The sequence below is a fragment of the Elgaria multicarinata genome, chromosome 10 (genome assembly GCF_023053635.1).
Source record: "Elgaria multicarinata webbii isolate HBS135686 ecotype San Diego chromosome 10, rElgMul1.1.pri, whole genome shotgun sequence".
Lineage (NCBI taxonomy): Eukaryota > Metazoa > Chordata > Lepidosauria > Squamata > Anguidae > Elgaria > Elgaria multicarinata.
The window spans coordinates 56,811,738-56,835,352 of record NC_086180.1 but is presented as its reverse complement, the minus strand read 5'-3'; the positions used below and the strand labels follow the sequence as shown (position 1 = coordinate 56,835,352).

Genomic DNA, 23,615 nt, shown 5'->3' with positions numbered 1-23,615 from the left:
TTGAGGTACTCTTGGAACAGGAGAAAGCACCACAGAAGCGGATTGATCCAGATGTACAGAACCAATAACCATATCCAGTTAATTTAAATTCCTATTGGAGAAGAATACATATTTCAGTATATAACTATTTAAAAAAAACAAAAAAAAACCCACTGCATTGAAGGGCTTCATGTGGGGTTTATATTTGCAATCCAGATATTCCTGGCATAAATTGAAGCAGTTAAGCTGCAATCTTATACACACTTACCTGTAAGTAAGCTTCACTGAACTCAATAAAATTTACTTTTGAGTAGGCACGTATAGGATTGCACTGCTAATCAATCAAAGGACTACTATGAAGAGGAGTAACAGCCAATGCCATTGTACTGATGTTCCCAAGCAAGCCTACAGTAATGGCTATAATCCAGCACAGAATTAAATGCATTTAAATCCATTGTTTTCTGAGGAGTTAGCTCTGTGGCTATTTGGCAACATTTGCTGTCAGTCTCCATAAAAACAGCTCTAAAAGAAATTAGAGAATTTGCCACTACCACTGAGTGGTATAACTCTAACAATTATTAAGAGAACACCATTATTTGTGATACTGGATAAAACGAGAATCAGGGCATTCTATAAACCAAGTTCAGAACTTTTAACAACACTTAAAGAATGAAATTTCCTTATGTTAAAAGAGAGTCATTGAAGAACAATGTGGTTTTAAAAAGGGAAAAAACAGCCTGCAAATTGTACCATATTATCTGTTTACTTGCTTACTTAAGCATTTTAAAGCCATGATTGTCTAAGTTCTGAATACGCCCACTTACTTGGGCTTCCATTCCTTAATGGGGAAGGACTGCGGCTTCGAGATGGCTAAAAGACAAATAACAAAGGAAGCATTAATAGGGCTTGATTACTCCCAACTTGTTTGGATCTAGAGAGGATTCTCACTGTAAAATCAAAATACAACTTATATATAAATACACTAGTATAAGGCAGGGATAGAGAAACCTGTTTTGCTTTCTATAATACTCATATTCTTTTCAAGCACAAGTTCATTCCATCCAACTTCTGCATCAGTTTGCAAACGTTTCTTTTTAGAAGACTGCCCCAAAACACTGTACACATTTCCATGGCCATTTTCATAGGGTGACCATATGAAAAGGAGGACAGGGCTCCTGTATCTTTAACAGTTCCATAGAAGGGGTGCAGAACCTCTTTCAGTCCAAGGGCCAAATTCCATTTCAGAGAAACTTTTGGGGGTCACATTCCAATGATTGGTGGGACTGAAGCCAAAAGTGGTTGAGGCAAAAGTAGGGTGACCATATGAAAAGGAGGACAGGGCTCCTGTATCTTTAACAGTTGCATCGAAAAGGGAATTTCAGCAGGGGTCATTTGTATATATGGAGAACCTGGTGAAATTCCCTCTTCATCACAACAGTTAAAGTGCAGGAGCTATACTAGAGTGACCAGATTTAAAAGAGGGCAGGGTACCTGCAGCGTTAACTGGTGTGATGAAGAGGAAATTTCACCAGTTTCCCCATATATACAAATGACACCCGCAGCAATTTCCTTTTCAATACAACTGTTAAAGATACAGGAGCCCTGTCCTCCTTTTCATATGGTCACCCTAATTTTCATATACATGAAACTTTAAGTGCATTTCACCCTTATACACATGTGTTTGCAATCTATTTCCTTAATTGCCTACCTTTTTGTACGCTATTTCCCCAACGACTGCATTTTTCTCAGAGAAGTGCATCGCAAAATTCAGAAATGTGTAAACCGAAGGATAATTGCTTTCAATTTTTGCTGAGCAGGTAGTTTGTATTAAAATGCGAACTAAGCAAATTTCTTCCCTGTCCCTACTAAGGTGAAGAAGCCTTCTTTTTAAGTATGTTGCTGCAGTGTGGCTCCTTCCCACACTGCTAGGGTAATGTAAGGAGGCCCTGCCATGTGGGAGGAAGAAAGAGAAGGTAGGGTGACCATATGAAAAGGAGGACAGGGCTCCTGTATCTTTAACAGTTGCATAGAAAAGGGAATTTCAGCAGGTGTCATTTGTATATATGGAAAACCTGGTGAAATTCCCTCTTCATCACAACAGTTAAAGGTGCAGGAGCTATACTAGAGTGACCAGATTTTAAAGAGGACAAGGCACCTGCAGCTTTAACTGTTGTGATGAAGAGGGAATTTCACCAGGTTCTCCATATATACAAATGACACCTGCTGAAATTCCCTTTGCAATACAACTGTTAAAGATACAGGAGCCCTGTCCTCCTTTTCATATGGTCACCCTAGAGAAGGCCACACGGCCGCTCTTTCCCACATCAGTTTTACCCTAGTTTCCTGGAAGGGTGATGCTGACATGGAGAGGAGACGCAGCATGAGCCCTTCCCACATGGCTTGAGATTTCTCACCGTATCAGGGGAAGAAGCTGTGCTGCAGCAACTTCCACACTGCCAGTATTGCATGAAGAAGTGGCTTTCACTTGTGTGTGTGTTCATATTCAAAGCCTTCTGCAATTCTGGATCATTTCACGATACACCTGATAACCACTACAGTTCAATACAGTACACTGCCTTTATATCAGGGGCAGGAAACTTGTGCCCCACCAGATGCTAGTGGACTCCAACTCCCAACAGCTTCAGCCAGCATAACCAATGACTATGGATGCTGGGAGTCGTGTGCAGCAATATCTGGAAGGCCACTGGTTTATGTGATGCAAGCTTAGTAAAGTCCACTGGCTGAAAAGCTAGGGTGGGGCTCCTGCATGAAAAACAAGTATAAAGGATGAGTTTCACCGGAGGAGAAGCTGAACAGTTTAGTCAATAGCAGGTTAGATCCTCAGCCCTACTTTCCTTCCTCTCCCTGCAAACCCTCCCAATAGGAGAAAACAGAAGGGGAGAAGGAACAGAGTTGGATTCTTGCCAGAAAGAAGCTTAGCTGTTGTTGTTGAATACTGAGTTGTTGGGTGGTGTGAACACAACTGTGCTAACAAACCATGGTTTGTTAACGATGAACAACCCACAGTTCACAACCTAATAACAAACCTGTTATTTCTTCATACATTGTTAGTGGTTAATGAACTATGGTTTGTTAGTGCAGCTGGGTTTACACAACACAGCAACCCATGATTCAACAACGACCCGCACTCAAACCATACTTTGGCTTGTTGTGTTGTGTGAACCCAGCCACAGGTTGGGTTGTAGAGTGATTGCCAAGCAGAACTCTTCTTTGCCACGTCTAACATCACTGCTGTGCTGCATGAGCTCTTTCACCTCAGTTCTCCCCTGCTTTGCGTACAACGATTCTGTAAGCCAAAACTTGTGAAAGGCCACAGGTTGCCACCACCATGGTTTTAAATACTGTCTTCATTGCAAATACTGGTGTTTGTATCTTATTATGTTAATGAAGATGTTCTACTTTACCAAGTGGTGGGAGTAGCCTGCACTATGAGACAGGGGGCTCAAACTACGACTACGGCTGCAGCTTCTGCTTCTGCTTCTGCTCCTGCGACACCACTGAAACAAAATGTAGAATATGAGACAGATTGATAAGAAGCACAGAACATTTGTCATGGTGATATTATAGGAAGGCAGGGTGGCTATGTGAAAGGAAAGACTGGATTTGTTTTCATCTGGTGCATTGCTAGGTTAAGGCCCCAGTCCCAAACACTGTGTGCAACACCCTGGGAAGTTCTCCTGCACAAGGTCTTTGGAAATTTCAGCTCCCATTTAAAATGGCATTGAAATTCCAAGTTCTGCAAGACAGTGGAACTGTCTATATTATGAAAGGAAATGCTTCTCTTGATAACTACTTCAAGCATATTTTTGGTTGAGCCATGAAAAGGACAGTTCTGTGAGGGGAAAGATAGGATACAAATTAATTTCAGCATCTTCATCCAAAACATTTGTGGTGGCACATCTGCCTGCTCTCCATCATTATAATTAATTTATATTTAATTCTTATCATTTTGTACTGACCTAAGCATGCTAATGGAAAGGTGGGATAAAAATTGAATAAGTAAACAAAGGGAGAAATCACAGTTTGTAACGTTGTACCAGTGCCGCTGGTCATTAATTATTTGCTGGCATCATCTGTGTTAATGCTAATTTTTGTAAAAAGCCCAGAGAGCTTCAGCTATGGGGTGGTATATAAATGTAATAAATAAATAAATTAATAAATAAACTGTACTAATGACACATACGGCCTGTTCAGACAATATGCTAATACATGGTTAGACCACTAACCCTTTTGCAGCAAATGATTAGTGGAAGTGTTTAAACCACAGTTATGTAGCCACCATGGTTAGAAATGATTCACATGACATGCGAAGTCATAATGTTTAGCTCAAAATGTTTAACCACCATCACTTAACAGGGGCATATCGAGCCAACGCAGTGAGACACGTTGATCAACAGAAACGGTGTCCGTGCTCATGGATTTGCCCTTCTGCTCACGCAAAAGCATGCTGCATGGAGCAAAAATGCGAGTCATCCGTTTAGTCATGGGGAAGTGGAGAATGCTAAAGAACATCAGCCAGATGGTCTGTGAACTGCTTCATTCAGACATTTCTGGGCTGGGATCCTAACTTTCCTTTTATGAATAGAACAAAGTTCACATTCACAGAACAGGCTTTTCCATCCCCCTCTTCCATTGGCCCCACCCAAAATTTCCTGGGGATTGCAGACCCTTAGAAATGGTTTTAGAGATGGTATGAGGATGTTGTATATGGAAGTGGGGTTGGCAGAACGCCCCCCCTCCCATTGTGAATGATGGAACAATTTAGTATCCACACCCATATGCTTAAATCTTAACATTCAAGAAGAGCCCTCACCAGAGCACCTCTTCTTGTGACTGCCTCCCCCTTCACAAGGACAGAATCTTCTTCCATAAGTGCAGGCCACACATGGTAGACCACCAGTGGAGCTGTGAATTCAGAGTCAAAGCTGCGACGGTATCTAGTCAGACACAAAGGGGTTTAGTTTGCAACTGAGTTAGCAGTCCATAGATCCTAGAGTTCTCCCCTTGTAGTTCCTTATCTATCACTTGGCATCCCATCCTTCTTCCAAGGAGGCCATAAGCCATGACAGGACAGTGTTTGTTATGGAACTTCAGACACACTTGAGATCTGGGGTTGTAAGCCATGACAACAATCCTCAAAGCAGTGGACTTTCCGTGAAAGGGATGACCCTCTCCCTCTCTCACCTGCTTTCATATGGTCAAATCTTAGATCTAGAACTTCTTCATGTATTGATCTTCCTACAGTACCCTATAGCATCATCACTATTTTGCCTGCTAGGAAAAGGTCTACAGTGCCCTTGAGTGATGGAGGGCCTGAGTGCTTACAGCCACATACATCCTGCTAGATGCCAGCCAAGGAGAGTTTACAGAGGCCCACAGCAATCTTCTCAAGCAATGACATAATTGGTCTACAGGCTGCTGAAGGTGAAGTGCACATACTGAGCCCTCCCCATTTGCTTTGTTCCGTCCTGTTGGTGGAGTCCAGGAAGTGTACAGGCTTTCCTTGGTAGTGGCCAGCGCAGTGCACTACGTTTCATGGGTCACTGCTGATCATATATGTACAAGCAAATAACAATAGAATACAACATGTCAGGTTTGTATTTACTTAGCATTATAACGAGTGAATAACATACACAACTGAATATTGGCCTAATTCAGCATGAGCAAACAGGATTTATGAGAAACCCTAAAACTTGTGTGTAAATATGCTACACCCTCAGGGAGAATGACTCCCATGACTTTTGCACAGGGAACACAGAGCTGCTTAATTTAGTTCTGCTTACTTGTACTCGCTAAAAAGTTCTCCATCTGTACCAAATGAAATATCAAGCGGAGGATCCAAAGTCTGCATTGAAAAGGCTACACGGCACAACTCTCGTACTAAACCACTGATCATGATAAAATCAACTTCCGGTGGGAAAGAAATCTTAGGATTCATGTTCATTGCACGAATGACTTCCTGAAAGCAAAACAACAACAACATAGATTTGTTAATTTTCCAGAGAAAAAAAACAAATTTGAAGTTACAAAAACTTTGTAATAAGAGATGATACATGAGGGCCATTTAAAAAGCAAACATTCATATACATACACACACAAGGAAATCCATTTTGGGGGAAGGGAATACACAACAGAAGGAAGTAATGTGTTAAGCCAGGTTAATACCTCCTTTTAAAAACAGTGTTTTTAAAATAGCATTACTATTATATTGACTTCAGTATGAGAGCATTTTGCAGTACCCTGCCTAGAATAACATTAGTGAAATCAGCAAACTATTTTATAGGAATAGGGGTTTTTTTATGTTTCTATTGCTTAGATTGCTGGTTTTAGTGTGTTCTGCTTGATTTTGTATTGGTTTGCTCTTGCAAGTACCTTGGGAGCCTCAGCAGAAAGCTGACTCATAAATATTAGAAATAAATATTACATAAACCCACAGCTGTAAAAGAAAGCTCAGTGAGTAAGAAAGTTATATTAAAGCCTTTAACATAATCCTTAAAAAGTATATTAGACTACATCAGATTTGGATTCAGTCATATTTAAATGTTTTAGCATCACAAGCTAAGCAGGACCCTAGTGGAGGATGACATTTTCACAGACTTACACTGACACTGGATTGAACATCATACAGATCCTCCTGGCGAACGATATAGTCCATTACCATGTCTTCAAGTGATTCAGGCCCTGAATAACTTAGGGACAGAGTCTTCCTAACACGCATTTTGAACTGTCTGAAGGCCATCTTTGCTGCATGGAAAGACTCCTACAAATGAGAAAATAACAAGTTAAATATAAAAGCCAAAAAAACAAACCAAAAAAAAGCTACGGCCATTTAATTTTCAGGGTCCAAACGACACAGGAAGTGTCATGCTCCCTGATGTGGGGATTTGCCTATACTACTTGCTATAGACAGGACTTAGTATTTGGAGAGTGACAGCATGCATCTAGATATCATGTGTGACCTCAAATAAATGGCTGTTGAGCCCTGGCACTCTGAACCTAAAAAGCAATAGCGTTATCTGTCTATAGGGGCAGCTTGTCCTCACTTCAACTCCACATTTTATGGTGAAATGCTAACCCAAGTGTTGGTACATCCCATCCTCATCACTTATTATATTGGTACAGTGAGTCTTTAAAGAAAGACTCCAGTCAAAGTCAATTTTTACAATACAGTACTTGTAATTGAAACAGTAATTTAAGTTTCAGCAATGAGACCTGGTGCTAGGAATACCAGACTGAAAGAAAGGCTAATATATGGAACGTTGTTTATTCAAAACAATGTAAGAATAAGATTTGTTTACAAATGAGTCATTTACGAGCATGAGTGATATTGAAAAGAAATAGTGCTACATTGCATACCACAGCTGCCACATAGATTATCCTCTGCACCATCTCCAGATCGTCAATGTAACTCCTCAGGAGGGTTTGAGCATCCAACCGATCCTGAGCATAAATGTCACTGAAGCGTTCCACAAGGCGAGCATGACGGGAAGCATTTGTAAGTCTCGCTCGACCAGGTGAGAAACTTCTCATTGGAAGTGGGCTTGGTGATCTGCTTCGGACAGATCTTGGGGAAGGAGATCGACTTCGTGCAAGTCTAGAACAGAGTTCAAAATGCAACGAATGGAAGACATTTACCTTTACAAATATTTGTTCAAGACAATTCTCTTAAGAAGTAGGATTTAAAGAACATTAAAATTATTGTTGTCACTGTCCATGGAGAGAGACCTCTGACCTAGGCCCTCTAGATGTTCTGGACTTCAACAACCAGAATACTGGGCAATTGGCCATGTTGGCTGGGGCTGATAGGAGTTGTTGTCCACATTATCTGGAGGGTTCCAGATTGCCTGCTCCTGTGTGTTCAACATAATTTTTAAAAGCCATTGACAAATCCTGCCACATTTCTTCTCCCAAACAAAAATAGATACAATTCTTCTTTTTCTTCTTCAGGAGAAACTCAACCCGCTTCATGATGGCTTGAACAAATATACAACTGCATTGCAAAATAGCTACATTTATAGGAAATGTATCTTTTCGATCAGTTTACCTGCTTTGTAGAACAGATTTTTGAGCACCAAGCACAGCAATCTCTTCTTTCAGTGTTTGAAGATGCTCCTCATAGTCACTCAGCCGCTCCAGGTTCATCAAAGCACGTTCTTCTTTTGCCCGAGAAGCCTTTAGACTTAACCACATAGGATCATTCTGATCACAAGGGGCGTATTGGCCACAGTCAATGCTCTCAAATTATGCTAACTAACCTAGATGACATGTTAAAAGCTGATAACCAGGAAGAACTCCAGTGTTTCCAATACACAGCAAAAGCAATGTAATATGATACTTATCCTTAGCACACAGTTTAAGATCTTATCTACATTTTCATTGTAGTCTTGCAGGTTTTACATCTTGGCCAGCCAAAACCAATGCAAAATTTCTTAGTATCTTTATTTTATTAGCTGCAATGCCACAAAAATGTTAAGCTATATAATTATGTACGTCAGGGTTTCCCAAACTTTTTGGACCCACAGGCACATTTGGGAATTTGAGAAACTGCTGTGGGAACCACCACAAAATGGCTAACATGGAGGATGTGGCTAGTCATGGGGGGCTGCTGAGTTAAAAGTGAGCTAAAGAGGGGTGGGGAAGAGAAATAGTGAGGCCATAGGCTGGGAAGGAGGGAGGGATGGAGAAATAGCAAGGCAATGGGGTAGAGGCAAGAGTAAGGACAAGACTGCAGGCTGGCAGGGAGGAGAAACAAGAAGGTAAAAAGGAGGGGAAATAGCAGTGCTAGAGGCTGGGAGGGAGGGAGGGAGGGGGAAACAGTAAGGCAAAGGGTAGAGAAAGAGCAAGGCTATAAAGAGAGAAACAGCAAGCTAAACAGATGGAGGGGGAAACAGGGAGGCAAAGAGGCACAGGGGAGAGAAAGAGCCAGGCGAGAGACTCCCGGCCTCTAGCACTGTCAGAGCCTAGAGGCTGCTAAAACAGACCAGGCCCTTTTAAGAGAGAAGGCCTTAGTCAATGTGGAAGTGGGGCTAACCAGTCTAAAGGAAGACAAAACCATAGTTAAGGCTCAGTACTGTTCTACTGCTTGTTAGAGCAACATGCAGGCATGTTTGTCTAGCTTTCAATGCCAGAACCACTTAGAGCTCTCCATGGTGCTGTCCTTTTTCCTGCCTCCCTGGGAAACCTGACTCTGGTTTGGTCAAAAACCAATTAAACCAACTTGCCCAAGACATTGGGATGAACCAGATCCATCGTGAACGATCTATAACCCATCACCAAATAATGCTAAGCCCTTGCTGCATTAGAGACAGAATAGAGCACCTGGATTAAGATATAAACAGTGAGGTAGCAGGTAACACAACATTATTTAAGATGGAAAATTTCCAAGCGAAGAGCTCCAAAAGGATTTCCAAGCTGAATGATGAAGCAACATTCAAAATTCCATGTAGAAAGTTAAATCCAGTAGGGATTTTTTTCACACTTACACTGGTGATAATAATGGATTAAAATGTAGTAGCAGTAGCAGATCACACCTTCTGCCTAATTTAAACACCCATCAAAAAAATCCAAACATTTAGCCATGTCAAGTTGACACTATGAACTGTGTCACAAAATATGTTATCATGAGAAACATGAATGTATGAGGCCCTCAACAATGAAGGAGTGTCAACAAAAACTAATCAAGCACATTTTTTCCTATTTGCATTTATTCAGATGAATATTCATACTGTGGTCCCTTGTGCTTGTATATGCATCTGTGGTATGACCATAACAAACTCAATGAAATGTCAATGTGACGAGATATTTCAGAATTAGTTGCTTAGAAAGAGAAAGTTTTCAAACTTGGCAAGACATAGATTTAGCTATAAGAGCATTATGAAGTATTCAAAACATACAGGTAAATATTGTTTCTACCCAAAGATCATAGTATGCTAGATTTGAACAAATATTATGCATTTATATCACAGGATCTCTCATCACTCAATTATTCTATTGCTCTCAATTGAATGTGTGAACTGTCTCCATTTAAATGTATACTGTCAGAATTGACTTGGGATGATACAAAAGTTATATCTGTAGCAGTTGGTCCATGATTACTCATTCACACATGCAAATTTCACTTAATGAGAAACAAATATGCATTTGTGAACTATCTCTGAACTACTTGATCACACAGCACAGTATGTCCATGCAGTTTTTATTCACATAACTTATTCACAAGATTCATTGGATTTCCTATCATTCAAATGTACAGCGTACTTTGTTTTCAAGTACTTTAATGATTTCTTTAACACTACCTGCACTGAAGGAATGTTACAAAATCATATTATCCAAGGACAGTAGAATCTGAATACTACGTTGCATAGTTTTGGAGTGGCTGCCACCATGTGTGGTCCTAGTGTTTTTTTAATTATTGTTGATTACGGCTTGGATCCTAATATAAGTAAATGGAAAGAAGTTAACAGAAGGAAAGTTTCCTGACTTCTCCTCTTCTCCTCCGCCCCCCCCCTTACAATGAACGTGCCTCTCAAAATCATCTGAGTCAGAAAGCCCTTCTGATCAATGTAGAATAGGATATGAGGAGGAAATTGCCACAATCCGGGAGCCGTCTGCCCAATTGGGGGCAATTCCTCCTCCCTCAGAAGCCCTCCAATGCCTCAACCCCATTGTCTTCCAGGCAGCTGCTAAGAATAAGAGTGGGAAACTTTCTTTCTGTCAATTCCCTTCTGCTTACTCATCTTAGGATCCAAGTTATGTGTGTCACTTTTCATAGTAGGCCTGGCTGTAGTGTAATGTATTCCTCTGACATTTTAAAGATATGTGCTGCTTTCCATTGAGTTATGTCCACATATGTTTAAATCAGGTCTGCTGCTTTCCGTGCTGAAATTACAATGGAGGCTTTTGAAGCTCTTTTCATGTTGCAGCTTATATTTCTTGCACATTGTAATAGCTGTACTTAAACTTATTATAGGTTACTGATTTTTGTGTGTGCAGTGTATATGTAACAAGGTAATACATACATTGTACAGTGTGAAATCATGCATAATCTAACCACTCTAAGAATATCAGGGGAGAAATGGTCACCTTCCTGAAAGCCAAAATTTATTTCTGCTGAAGAAAAATAGAGGATTAACCAGCATGTACTAAAATGTATAGATTAAAGAGGATATCCAACCCTGAATATTGGGAAGTAGAGATTAGGTGACAGCTTCAACAAGTTCGCTCCTCATAAAAAATAAGTTCATCTCACTGACCAGGGCATCTAAATCACAAGAACCATGTCATGTGTTTGTCAAGAAAAGAGACTCTAGAAAGAAACGTAACTTGAAAGTTTCATCCAATGTAAGAGCATCATCAAAAGTAACCTGAATGAACTTTCATTTGGATGTAGAGACTAATAGACAAAACATCTCATAAAATTCCAAGTCACAAAACACAAGGACTGGCTAGTTGCTGATTCAGCAGCAGCACATTCACACTTTAGCCACAACTGTCTCCAATTCCTATGGCAAGAGCACTCATGCTTCAAGAATAGAAAAAAAAACCCAATACCTCATAAACTGGGGTTTCAATACACACTCAGGCCAGATCTACACCAAGCAGGATATAACACTATGAAAGCAGTATATAAGAGGCAGGAGCCACACTATTGCTTTATAGAAGTATTGAAGTGTACAACTGTTGGGGCCCACTGACACATACCATATAGAGCTTTCATACCACTTTCATACTGCTATATCCTGCTTGGTGTGGCTCCTGCTTCTTATATACTGCTTTCATACCACTTTTACAGCGCTACATCCTGCTTGGTGTAGATCCAGCCTCAGTATCAGTCAAATGACTGTAGATGTAAAGGACATACCTAAACTACAGGTTGCCAGGCAGATACATGCAATGTAATGGGATATATTGAAAACCAGAGGAAACTATGTTTGACTTGCATAAAGACCAGGGGTACACCTACATTACACCCAAACTAGTTTAATTGCTCTGGTTTCTTCTAAAAATATATATCTGAGAATTGAAGGTTTGTGCCAAGCATTAATTCAGTCGGAGCAGCTATGACAGTGTAATCATTTTAAAGTTGTAATGTAGATATACCATGCAAGCTAACTGAAAAGGGTAGGCCACATATTATTATTTTTTGTTCTAGTAAAACATCACAAATTTTTGGAGTTGGAGCCTCCCAACTCCAGGGATTCCTGGATGAGACGGATTATCTAGATCCATTTCAATCTGGCTTCAGGCCTGGTTATGGGACAGAAACAGCTTTGGTCGCCTTGGTGGATGATCTTCACCGGGAACTGGACAGGGGGAGTGTGTCCCTGCTGGTTCTGCTGGACCTCTCAGCGGCGTTCGATACCATCGACCATGGTATCCTTCTGGGCCGCCTTGCTGGGATGGGTCTTGGAGGCACTGTTTTACAGTGGCTCCATTCTTTCCTGGATGGACGGACCCAGAAGGTGGTACTGGGGAACTCCTGTTCGACTCCTTGGTTGTTGGCCTGTGGAGTCCCTCAGGGCTCTCTTTTGTCCCCCATGCTATTTAACATATACATGAAACCATTAGGAGAGGTTATCTGGAATTGTGGGGTGTGGTTCCACCAGTACGCTGATGACACCCAACTCTACTACTCCTTTCCATCCAATTCCAAGGAAGTGGTTTCTGTGCTAACCTGGTGTCTGTTGGCAGTAATGGATTGAATGAGGGCGAGCAAATTGAAGCTTAATCCAGATAAGACAGAGGTGCTCCTGGTCAATCGGAAGGCAGATCAGGGAATAGGGATTCAGCTTGTGTTGGATGGGGTTACACTCCCCCTGAAGGCGCAGGTCCACAGCTTGTGTGTACTTCTGGATTCAGCCCTGAGCCTGGATGCCCAAGTTTCAGCAGTGTCCAGGAGTGCATTTGCACATTTAAAGCTAGTGCGCCAGCTGCACCCATTCCTAGAGATGTCAGACTTGGCCACGGTGACACATGCCTTAGTTACATCCCGATTGGATTACTGTAACACGCTCTATGTGGGGCTGCCTTTAAAGAGTGTTCAGAAACTCCAGCTGGTTCAAAAAGCTGCAGCCAGATTGTTGACCGGGGCTGGTTACAGGGAGCATAGAACTCCCCTGTTAAAACAGCTCCACTGGCTTCCAGTCTGTTTCCAGGCACAATTCAAAGTGTTGGTTATGGCCTATAAAGCCCTATATGGCTTGGGTCCAGGTTATTTGAAAGACCGTATTCTCCCTTATGAGCCAGCCCGTGCTTTGAGAACTTCTGGAGAAGCCCTTCTTTCAGTCCCACCATCTTCACAGGCATGCTTGGTGAGAACATGGGAGAGGGCCTTCTCAGTGGCTGATCCACTGCTTTGGAACTCTCTTCCCGGGGAAGCTAGACTGGCTCCCTCCTTGATGGGCTTTCAAAAGCAGGCTAAAACTTGTTTGTTCCAGCAGGCCTTTGGAGAATAATCTGGCCCTCCATCTATGTTAATGACTTATAATTTTGTTGTGTATTTTAAACGTGTTTTTTTTTCCCCAATGTATGTTTTAAACTTTGTAAGGCCGCCTGGAGGCCCAGTATCGGACAAAAGGTGGGATACAAATAAAATAATAATAATAATAATAACAACAACAACAACAACAATAATAATAATAATCTTCCTATACATTTTCAGAGACTAGCAACAGAGAACAGGAAATAATCAGCATTCCACAATTTGAACAAAACACACACAGAGAAGGTGAAATCAGAAAGCAACTTTGCCAGCCACCTGAGTCATAAAGCAGCCCTGCAAAATAGTTTTCTTACTCTGCTTTTAGCTGTACAATTTCATCCTCTGTTGCCAAAAGAGTGGTGGCTGATTTGGTCTTTGTGTCTTCAAGAGCCAACTTGGCTTCTGCAAGACTGCAAGAGAAATCAACACCCAGAGATATACCTTTAATGTCAAAGGCACAGATTCTGCTTTCATGCTCAATGAGAAAGAAAACAGTATTTTGAAGTGTTCTTGCATTTGAAAAGACAGAAATACGACATAGACAGTCCATCAATATGCAACGTAAGTAGCTTATAAAAGGTACAGTACATCTGCTAACAACAGCAGCAATAAACATCAACACCAAATCCTCCACTTTCTTACCACACTCAGGGCAATGTGATAAATTACTTTCTATATTTAGTCATAAATTACTTTTTATACTTAGTTACCTATCTCCAAGTACAAAATGGGTTGGATCCAAGTTTAGTCAGACTTGGAGTGGACCCATTGAAACCAATGGAACTGAAGTTAGCCGTGGCTAGCTTTCCATAGGTCTTCTCTGAGTATGACTATATCTGGATCCAACCCAATATATGCAAGCAGTGTATTTTATGAATGGTATACATCATCGCTTTGAACAGCCTAACACAGAGACTTCTCACATGTATTTTGCTGCCAAAACACAAGATTTGTATACATGCTGTTTGCACATTTTTTGTATTTGGCAATCAGGCCACAACTGCCAAAAAAACCCAACCTGAGACCTTATATGACATATGCAAAACACATGCTCTGTGAAGCTATCACTAAATTGAATCTTTTCTACAGATAGGCAATCCCATCAAACAACACTGCTAATGCAGTCCACTGCCCTGATAACACAATGGCTAAAAATCTTCAAACTACACAGTTACCAGCATGACTCCTTCCCCAAATCCCAATTTAGTAGACAAATAGTATGGAAACCAGTTTCTCTGCATTACCATGATAACACAACAGCAATGGGTTATTTAGGATTATTCAAATGAGCTCTGTGAATGTATAGAGATGTAGCAATCAATGAGTGGTATCCAAATAATCCCGCCCACTGATGAAACAGTTTCCATCAGCAGAAGGGGCAGGGGACAATTCCCAACCCCTGCCTGGCATGTCCTCAAAATCTCATCCAGAGAATTAGGAGAGGCTTCAGAGCATATTTTGAAGGGTGCGGGGGCTGTAAAACAGCTAATTACCAGATATATGCCAGCCAGAAGTAGTAAGACTATTCACTCAGACATTGCATTTCATATGGGAACTATCAGAGAAAGTGCCACTATCGTGGTAAAGGTCACATATTTCCAGCTAATGCAACAAAGAACCTCTTGGCACCTTAAAGACAAACACATTCATTATGGCATAAGCTTTTGTGGAGTACAGAAGCCTTTGAAATATCCCCAGCTGTAGTGGTAATAGATTGTTTGAGTGGATTTACATTTTGCACGCAAAAAGTATAATTCAGCTACCTTTGGAGGCTAGGTGTTCTGTGAATAATTGCATGATTGTACAGCCTTATAATGAAGCAATGAAAACTTGTCTGCTTTAAACAGAAAGTTCCAGGCAGGGGCCAGGGCACAAAACTCCTAGTTCTATTGTTGGAGGCAGGGGAAGAAGTCTCAGTGCCTAAGATGTTATATACTTGAGAATCACTTTACAAATGATAATTTGCTCCTACACAGACACCCTGTCTGTGTACACATACACGCAAGTTTGATAAGCATACAATACAACGCAATCACTTGCCAGTCGATTTATAAATTGTAAGGGTGGCAAATGAAAAATTCTCTTTTTTTATCTAACAGAATTAAATATTTTCTAAACTCTTATAGAAAGGAGAAAGGAAAAAAAACACGGATGAAAAACAGTGAATTGTCCTACTCTTGCTGAACAAGACTGAGCTGTAAACGAGTGGCGTTCAGTTCTTTCTCCAGCTGTTGTATTTCTTGGTTCCGAGAGGTGGTCAATTCCTTCAGCAATCTGTCTTTCTCAAGTGACTCCTACAGTGAAGTATAAAAATAGAAGCTCAAATCTGTAAATGAAAGTTTGTCTTAAAAGAAAAAGTTATGTTAATATGTTTCAGAAATGCTTTGCTAAAGGCTGCAGATACCTTAAATTGAGTTTAAAATAAAGCCGTTGCATTAATTCAGAAGAAGAAATCCAGATCTCTGGATAAATTAACCTGCAGGCCTGTTCACACATCATGATAAGCCACGCTGAAAACAAGCCATGTTGCTTACTAAAAAACACTGCTGCCGACGATCAGGCGCTTGCCAGTTTGCCATGGTTTGTTTCCCACTTTGTCCTCCCATCTAATCCCAGCATGAATTCCAGGGGCCTTTGTAGCTCAACTCCTCTATACCCCTGCTGTGATGAGATTCACGCACACACTTCTTGCCTTGCGAAACACCTGCGTTGACATATATATGCATGCCATATAGCTTTGTGGTACAACACAAAAAACTGGAGTATTAATCTTCAGAATGGAGAGGGAAAGACTGAGGGTTTGATTTATTTTCTTCCTTTAACACTTAAGAAAGAGCCTCCTGAATTGCTCTTCACAGCCAAAGTCAAGTAAGGTTCCTCTTCCTATCACAACTATGTGTGTATGTCTGATTGATTTACCTCTGGGTAAGCGAGTGTAGCCCAATTCAGGACCATGGCAATTCGGGAGGGGGGACTTATGCTGGGGTAGCCAGCACACATTGCAAACCACAATGGCTTATTGTTGTTGATTGCGAACTAGCCCAGTGTCTCAATCAACAACATTTGTAACAAAGAAAAGGCTTTTTACAATGCAAATAATTTACTAGATCACACTAAAGGTTCATGCTCTGTAATAGCTTTTATCTGACAGTGGCCAGATCAATATGAATGAGGAAGTTTAACAGTACAGGTTATTAAGAATACTTCATTTTTTGCTGTGATCTTTCAGTTCAAGTGGTTTAACACTGAGGATATCTCATGCATTACATCAGACCAGGGACCCTCCATATGTGTGTTGTAGTCAAAAACATCTGGCGGGCACCAGGTTGGGGAAGACTGCATTAGATAGAACACATAACATAAAATATCTGTCTTCTATCAATTCGCATAATCTTTCATTGTTAATTCAGCAATATTTTTCACCATCACTATTATCACAATGAATCTTTGTGAATCTTTACAACCTAATTCTCCATTTGCAGTCTGAACAACAGCTCAAGTCCTGGACCCATTGTCAAGAGGCAGTGACAGAAAGCTAAAAAATGCAATATTTGAATTAAAACCTTTCAAATCTGTGGTTTACTCATTATGCCAAGATTTTTTTTTTAAAAAAAAATGTTTACAGTACCTGCAAAAGAGAAGAGCTTGTTTCAAAGGGCCTTCCAGGACTGGGGCTAGAAAAACATGTCCCCAACCATGGCAGGAGACGAGATTTTATTATTTCCACACCTGCATAATGTCCACCTAGGTCAATGAGTAAAAGAAAAAAGAAAAGGAAAAAAGTGAAACCATATATAATAAATGCTTTCAATGGTGGTGTATGAGCTAATCAATCCCTAATATAATTATAGGTACATAATCCATACATGCAAAATAAATCATCCATACATGCAGAAATGGGAACTATCTTACCTTCTCGACATGTTTGATTTAAGATTGTGAAGAGTTGCCCCTGAATCATGGAGTTCAGTTCCATGATTTCACAACATCGAGTCAGGTTCTGATCACATGAGTTAACCTGAAAATCAGAAACACCTTGGTTATTCTTATTCTGCCTATATTGTACCATCATTGTTCATTCTCACCAACAGAATCAGTTTAAATAAAATATATAATTTAACCTTTTCTGTGTATCACATTCTATGGGACCGGCAAGATAACAGCATTCTATGCTAGTCAATGAGCCAGAGACCAGAAAAGACCAAGGAAAGTAAAATTCCACAGCAGAAAATAAAGAGCATACATATGAGTATCAATAAGAACAAAGCAATAGCTTGTAACGTGCATTATATCCATGGCCCATGGTTCGCTACTGGAATCCTGATCCCCAGCAAGCTGTAGTCCCCTTTAGATTATTTCTTTACAAACTTCACTGTTCAAAGAAATTCTCAGAGGCATATCAATAGTATTCATTTAACAAGTAATTCCATAGGAACAGTAGTTCTATAATCTAGAGATTTATAACTATAGAGTTATAGATATGGAATTGAAAGTCAGCATTGCCTGTGACAGTCCCTATTTAATTGGCATTCGTAATCAGAGTGGGGGATCTCATTAAATTTAGTGCTGGAAGTGGCATTCGGGGCAGCACTGGGATTCAGGACCTTTGTCTGTAATAATAGAGAATCTTCAGCACCATCACCAAATTAAAATTCCCAGGATGCCTTGAGGGAAGCGTCAACAGATCTGCTCTTAAGTATAGCCTGCATCACGGAAAGAAATCCAAACACTATTACCAAGAAGGAGGGCTATGCCCCAACCCCAACCCCCCCAAAAAAACCAACCCTGACATCCCTGAGATCTATACATTAGTTGAGGATATCTGCCTGGAAAAGGGCTATATGTCAGGGTCAGGGAGCTTTAGGCCCTGGGGCCAAATCCAGCCCTCCAGAGGTCCTAAACTGGCCCTGTGGGTTTCCTCAGATGGCCACTCCATTGTCCCCTGATCCCAACCCCTTCTCCCCAACCACTAATTCTTTGGTGATTTCCTGGCTTTCGTGCATTCTCCCCCCACCCCCAAACACACACACACATTCTAAAAGGTTGAGGCAGCTGGACAACCATCTGTGAGACAGCTGGACAACCATCTGTCAGGGATGCTGTGAGGCAGATTCCTGCATACTTTGCATGCAGAAGATCCCAGACTCAGTCTTCCAGATCTCCAAGTAGGGCTGGTAAAGAATCTTGCCAGAAATCCTGGAGAGCTGCTGCCAGTCAGTGTTGCCCATACTGGGTTAGATGGAGCAATTGTCTGACAGTATAAGGCAGCATCCTATGTTTCTAAGTAATATAGTACTACCCATCTCTAGTTGCAATGTGAACTGTACCACCATATCAGAGTGTAGAGGGGGGAAACCAGTGTGGATATATATTGACAATTAAACTACATAGATCCTTAGATTTTCAATTTAAACCTTATTTGCGCTTAGGTCAAAGATCTAATCACATTTAATGTTTTGCATCCATAGATAGCTTTTGGATACTTACATAAAAAAAACTATTTGGCCAAAACATGTGATCTATATAATCTGTTGAAAACAACCCTGTGAGGTGGATGCTAGGCCTTGTTCACACATGCAGCCTTTTCACTTCATGATTGCAACATGAGTTGATGACTTGCATGTGTGAATAGCCCATCATAGGTACAGCACTCTGTCATGTCTCTTCACAACACAATGCTTTCTAATTGGATCAGTTCACACATTCAGAATTGGTCATCAAATGTAAGCAAGTGGTGCTTATGCAGATGCAAACCAACCTCTAAACTCTTATTAGATCTTGCTCATAGAGGGTTTTATCTAAACAAGCTGTTGATGCATCCAAAAGCTACTCCTGTCCTGTCAATACAAAGACTGGAACCGGTCGTATGTTTTTATAGTTTTTATAGTATTTTATTGCCTATTTGTATATTTTTGTATGGTTTTTATTCTGTATGCTGCTTTCAGAGGGTTAAAAATACTTGTAAATAAAAAAAATAAACAATTAATTAAATAAGATACATAGTGAAAATATTTCAATAGCATTAGGAGGAGAGAACCAGTATGCTGTAGTAAAGGGATGTCAGTCAGAAAGGGCTGTTATCATTGTTTGCCATTGGTGAGAGAGAAAGGAAATGAACCACATTGTGATTATTATTATTTATTTATATAGCACCATCAATGTACATGGTGCTGTACAGATTATACACAGTAAATAGCAAGACCCTGCCGCATAGGCTTACAATCTAATAAATGATGTCAGGATACAGGTTAAATTGTACTGGAACATTCAGTTTTAGATTGGAAAGACCAGCTCAAGTCTCAGCCATGAAGCTCCTTGGGTGAACTTGGGCTGTTGCTATTTCTCAGTTGAATCTATCTCACATTGTTGTTGTGAGGATAAACGAGAGTCACCTTGTTACACTGGCCTGAGGATAACAATGTAAGAAATGAAAGTAATGGGTTGTACCCAATGTTTGTCTAACTTAAATCTCATTCATTTCAATTGGTCTGTTTAAGTAGTGCTAACATTGGATAGAACACAATGAATCAGAGAACAACAACATTCTATGGAGTGTAAATGGAATTTGTATACTAAAGAAGAAATAATGTTTTTTATGGGAGGGCGATCTTATTTTGTTACCCCAATCTAATCAGCTGAAGAACCTATTACTGCCTGGCATGAGGGAAGAAGGAGGTTGACTTGAGTATTGTTGCATATCTGGCTGTGGGACTTTTTATTTCTAAACATGTATAGGATTGCGCCCTTAATAAAGCGCCTATAGAGTATCGCTACGTTCTGTAACCGTGACAACCACAACAGCGTCTGCTTGGCGCTGGAAAGCAGCGTCCTTAGTTACTGCTTTCCCGGGAAATCGCTAGAGGTCTCCAACGCAGCACTAGAGCCACTCAGTATCAGATTCCTCTCCCGCCATATCAATACAGATTCCCCTCCTGCTTATCTTCTCCTTCCCATTAAGAAGTCCATGCGGCAGAAAGGTTCGTTTCCGAAATGATCTCTTTGGTCTGCGATCCCTTTGGAAACACAACGCCCAGGCGTCTTTCCACCGCACAAGGGCCGGTTATAATATCACGGGAAGGTGGCTTATTACAAAGTGAAAAATCACAACGCGCATGCTGCCTTCCCATTCTTCTCCAGGCCGCCTTCCAAGGGATAACACTGACTTATAAATCACGCGTTTTAGCACACTCACGTGATAGTCTTTATACCAAGTCTCCAACTTCTCCTGTAAAATCCTGCAGGTCTCGTTGCTGATTAATCTTCTCAAGCTATCAGCCATAACTCCCAAAATGTGAAGAGATAAGGGGTGAATGGAGAATCTAGGCTTTGGGGAGGGGTTGGTTCTCTGCCACCGAAAGAATCAGCATCGATCTTTCTCCGCTCCGCGTGCTTTGCTTTTTAGCCACCCCAGGGTACCAAATGGGGGGAGATCGACGGGGAAGTATCCTCAAATGCTGGTGGCCTTGAGCTTGGCACAGCCTCGTTTCCCCCCACCCACAAGCCTCCTCTATGATTGGATCATTTTATACTCGTTGATTGTTAAACAAACTGACGTTTGCTTTGCTCGGATGCCAGGGACGCCACGGCTGCGCGAAGAGGGCCTTTTGGTTGTAGCAACGCCGAAAACCCCACCTCCCTTGGCCCGGCCCTGCCCTTGCATTCCTCCTCCTCCTCTCTAAACACAAGGATCCCGGAGACAAGTAACCCCGCTTGAATTCAACTGGGCTCCAGTAGGAAAATCGGAGGTGGGGTTGTCCCCTTAGGTTAATGAAACGACACCTTGAAAGCTTTTCAGCTTGGGAGCTTGCTTACAAATCACTCTATTCCCCACGTGGTCTTCCCCTTGGATGCCGCCGCCCCACTCCCCACCCCCGCCACCCCCACCCCATGAGACTCAAAGTTACTCCTTACTACGGTTTTCAAACTTAAGGCGCAGCGAGCCCACAAAACGGCCTTTATTACGTACCAGAGATGCAAATTTTAAGTTTGGGAGAAAATAACATCCCCTTTAGGGCTTTAGATATAATAGGCCACGATTAGGGCAATCTCTCACTTGTCTTCGCGTCGCTTGTATCTGAATGAAGGGACGGGAGGAGGATCTAGAACAGGTAGAGAGAAAGAACATCCTGCAGTCTAATCTAAAACGATGGGCCTTGATATAAGTGTAGAAAACTAGGGAAGTGAGTAGCAGTAAATGCTTTTGCTGTGCGGTACTTCAAATCTTCCCTAAACCAAAGGATTTAGGTCGACTTTCTAAAAATAATCACTAATCTCCAGAAAACAGGTTGAGATCTGTGGCGGTTCAGTGGAAGTTGACTCTATTGAGGTCTCCACGCACGCGCACAGACCCATCCCGAGAAATAGGAGAGGAACAAAGATAACTATAGGTGATGATGAAATGGTTATGATGACAGATGAAATATAGACTAAAGAAAAAGAGCATGTTTAGCTTAGAGAAAATAGCAAGAGTTGATGCTTTTCACATCTTTAGTGTTTCACAAATGAGATGGGCCCTGATCCACAAAATCTTAAGCCATAATAAACGTGTTGGTCTTTAAAGTCTGACCAGACTCTTTTCCTTTCTTCCTTCTTATTTATTATTATGACATATAAACTCTATGTTTTGTCTCCCCATTATACTTACAAACGAAAACAATTAAACAGAAAACCGCAACATAATCTATCAAATGCAGCAGCATCAGTGAGAAAAATAACAGAAAAATAAATAAAACTACAATGTATAATTATATAATGTATTTTTCATGGTTTTCAATCTTTGTAAACTGCCCAGAGAGCTTTGGCTATGGGGCAGTATAGAAATGCAATAAATAATTCAAATCAATCGAAACCCACATTGGCCCACATTGGCCCACAGGCCTTCCTGAAAAGCCAGGCTTTCACTATTTGCCAAGCAAGTGACTGAGCCAGGGGCCACAGCTAGACCTAAGGTTTATCCTGGGATCATCCAGGGTTCGCCCCTGCCTGAGCACTGGATCCCCTGTGTGTCACCTAGATGAACAGGTTTGACCCCTGGATGATCCAGGGATAAATCTTAGGTCTAGCTATGGCCAGGGAGGCCTCCCAAGGGAGGGCATTCCATAGGCACAGCACTGCAACTGGGAAAGCCTCCCCTCACACTCACCATTTTTAAGGCAGGGGACCCCAGACTTTTGAAGGCTCATGGGTAAGCCACCCTCAATGGCCCCCCTCCTACAGTGAGTCTACCTTTTCACCACCATTGTCACTAGCTGTTCTTGCTCACTCGTCCTGCTTCCTGACATTGCTACCACTTGCTCACTTGACAGGCACAAAGCAAGTGGGCAGCGGCATCTTCTGCTTCCCTTCACCGTTCTCTGTGGCAAAGTGTAAGGTCCATGAACAAGCAGGTTGCAAAGGTGAAGAGGAGGAGTAATTTCAGGGGGCTCTTGTCAGGGGGGCTCTTGTCAGGGGGGCCCTGCTGGAGCCTGGGCCCCTACCAGGTGCTCAACCATGCCTGTCTTTGATGCCTGCCTGCCAGTAGAATATGGAGCAGGGCTTTAAAGGTTTTGTTTGATGGGTTGTTGTTGTTTTTAAAAAATCAATTTATTTATTTATTTATTGCATTTCTATACCGCCCAATAGCTGAAGCTCTCAGGGCAGTTCACAAAAGTTAAAACCATCAAAGTATAAAACAAACATCAGTATAAAAACACCAGTATAAAAGCACAACCAGGATAAAACCAAGCAGCAATGCAGAGATTTATACATAATTAAAATACAGATTTAAAACAGCAAAGTAAAAAGATTTAGATGATATACTATTAAAATATTAGGAAAATAAAAAGGTCTTCACCTGGCGTCGAAAAGAGAATAACATAGGTGCCAGCTGAACCTCTCTAGTGAGCTCATTCCACAGCCGGGGTGCCACAGCAGAGAAGGCCCTCATCCTGGAAGCCACCTGCCTCACTTCCTTTGGCAGGGGCTCATGGAGAAGGACCCCTGAAGATAATCTTAGGGTCTGGGCAGGTACATATGGGAGGAGGCATTCCTTCAGATAAACTGGCCCCAAGCCATTTAGGGCTTTGAATGTCAGTACCAGCACTTTGAATTGGCCCTGGACCTGGACTGGCAGCCGATGAAGCTGGAAAAGGATTGG

At 41.4% G+C, this 23,615-nt stretch overlaps 1 protein-coding gene across 1 annotated transcript; it reads right to left on the bottom strand.

Moving 5' to 3' along the window:
• Positions 1–641: 641 nt before the first annotated feature.
• On the bottom strand, positions 642–20,883 carry SPATA18 (spermatogenesis associated 18). The gene is made up of 12 exons (XM_063135799.1): positions 20,673–20,883; positions 17,393–17,498; positions 17,109–17,224; positions 15,656–15,774; positions 13,795–13,890; positions 8,045–8,179; positions 7,357–7,594; positions 6,602–6,760; positions 5,784–5,959; positions 4,814–4,937; positions 3,405–3,497; positions 642–849 (listed from the first exon to the last, which is right to left on the bottom strand). The coding sequence occupies exons 1-12, from the start codon at positions 20,757–20,759 to the stop codon at positions 763–765; spliced, it is 1,536 nt and encodes a 511-aa protein (XP_062991869.1). The 5' UTR covers positions 20,760–20,883; the 3' UTR covers positions 642–762.
• Between the last annotated feature and the right edge of the window lie 2,732 nt (positions 20,884–23,615).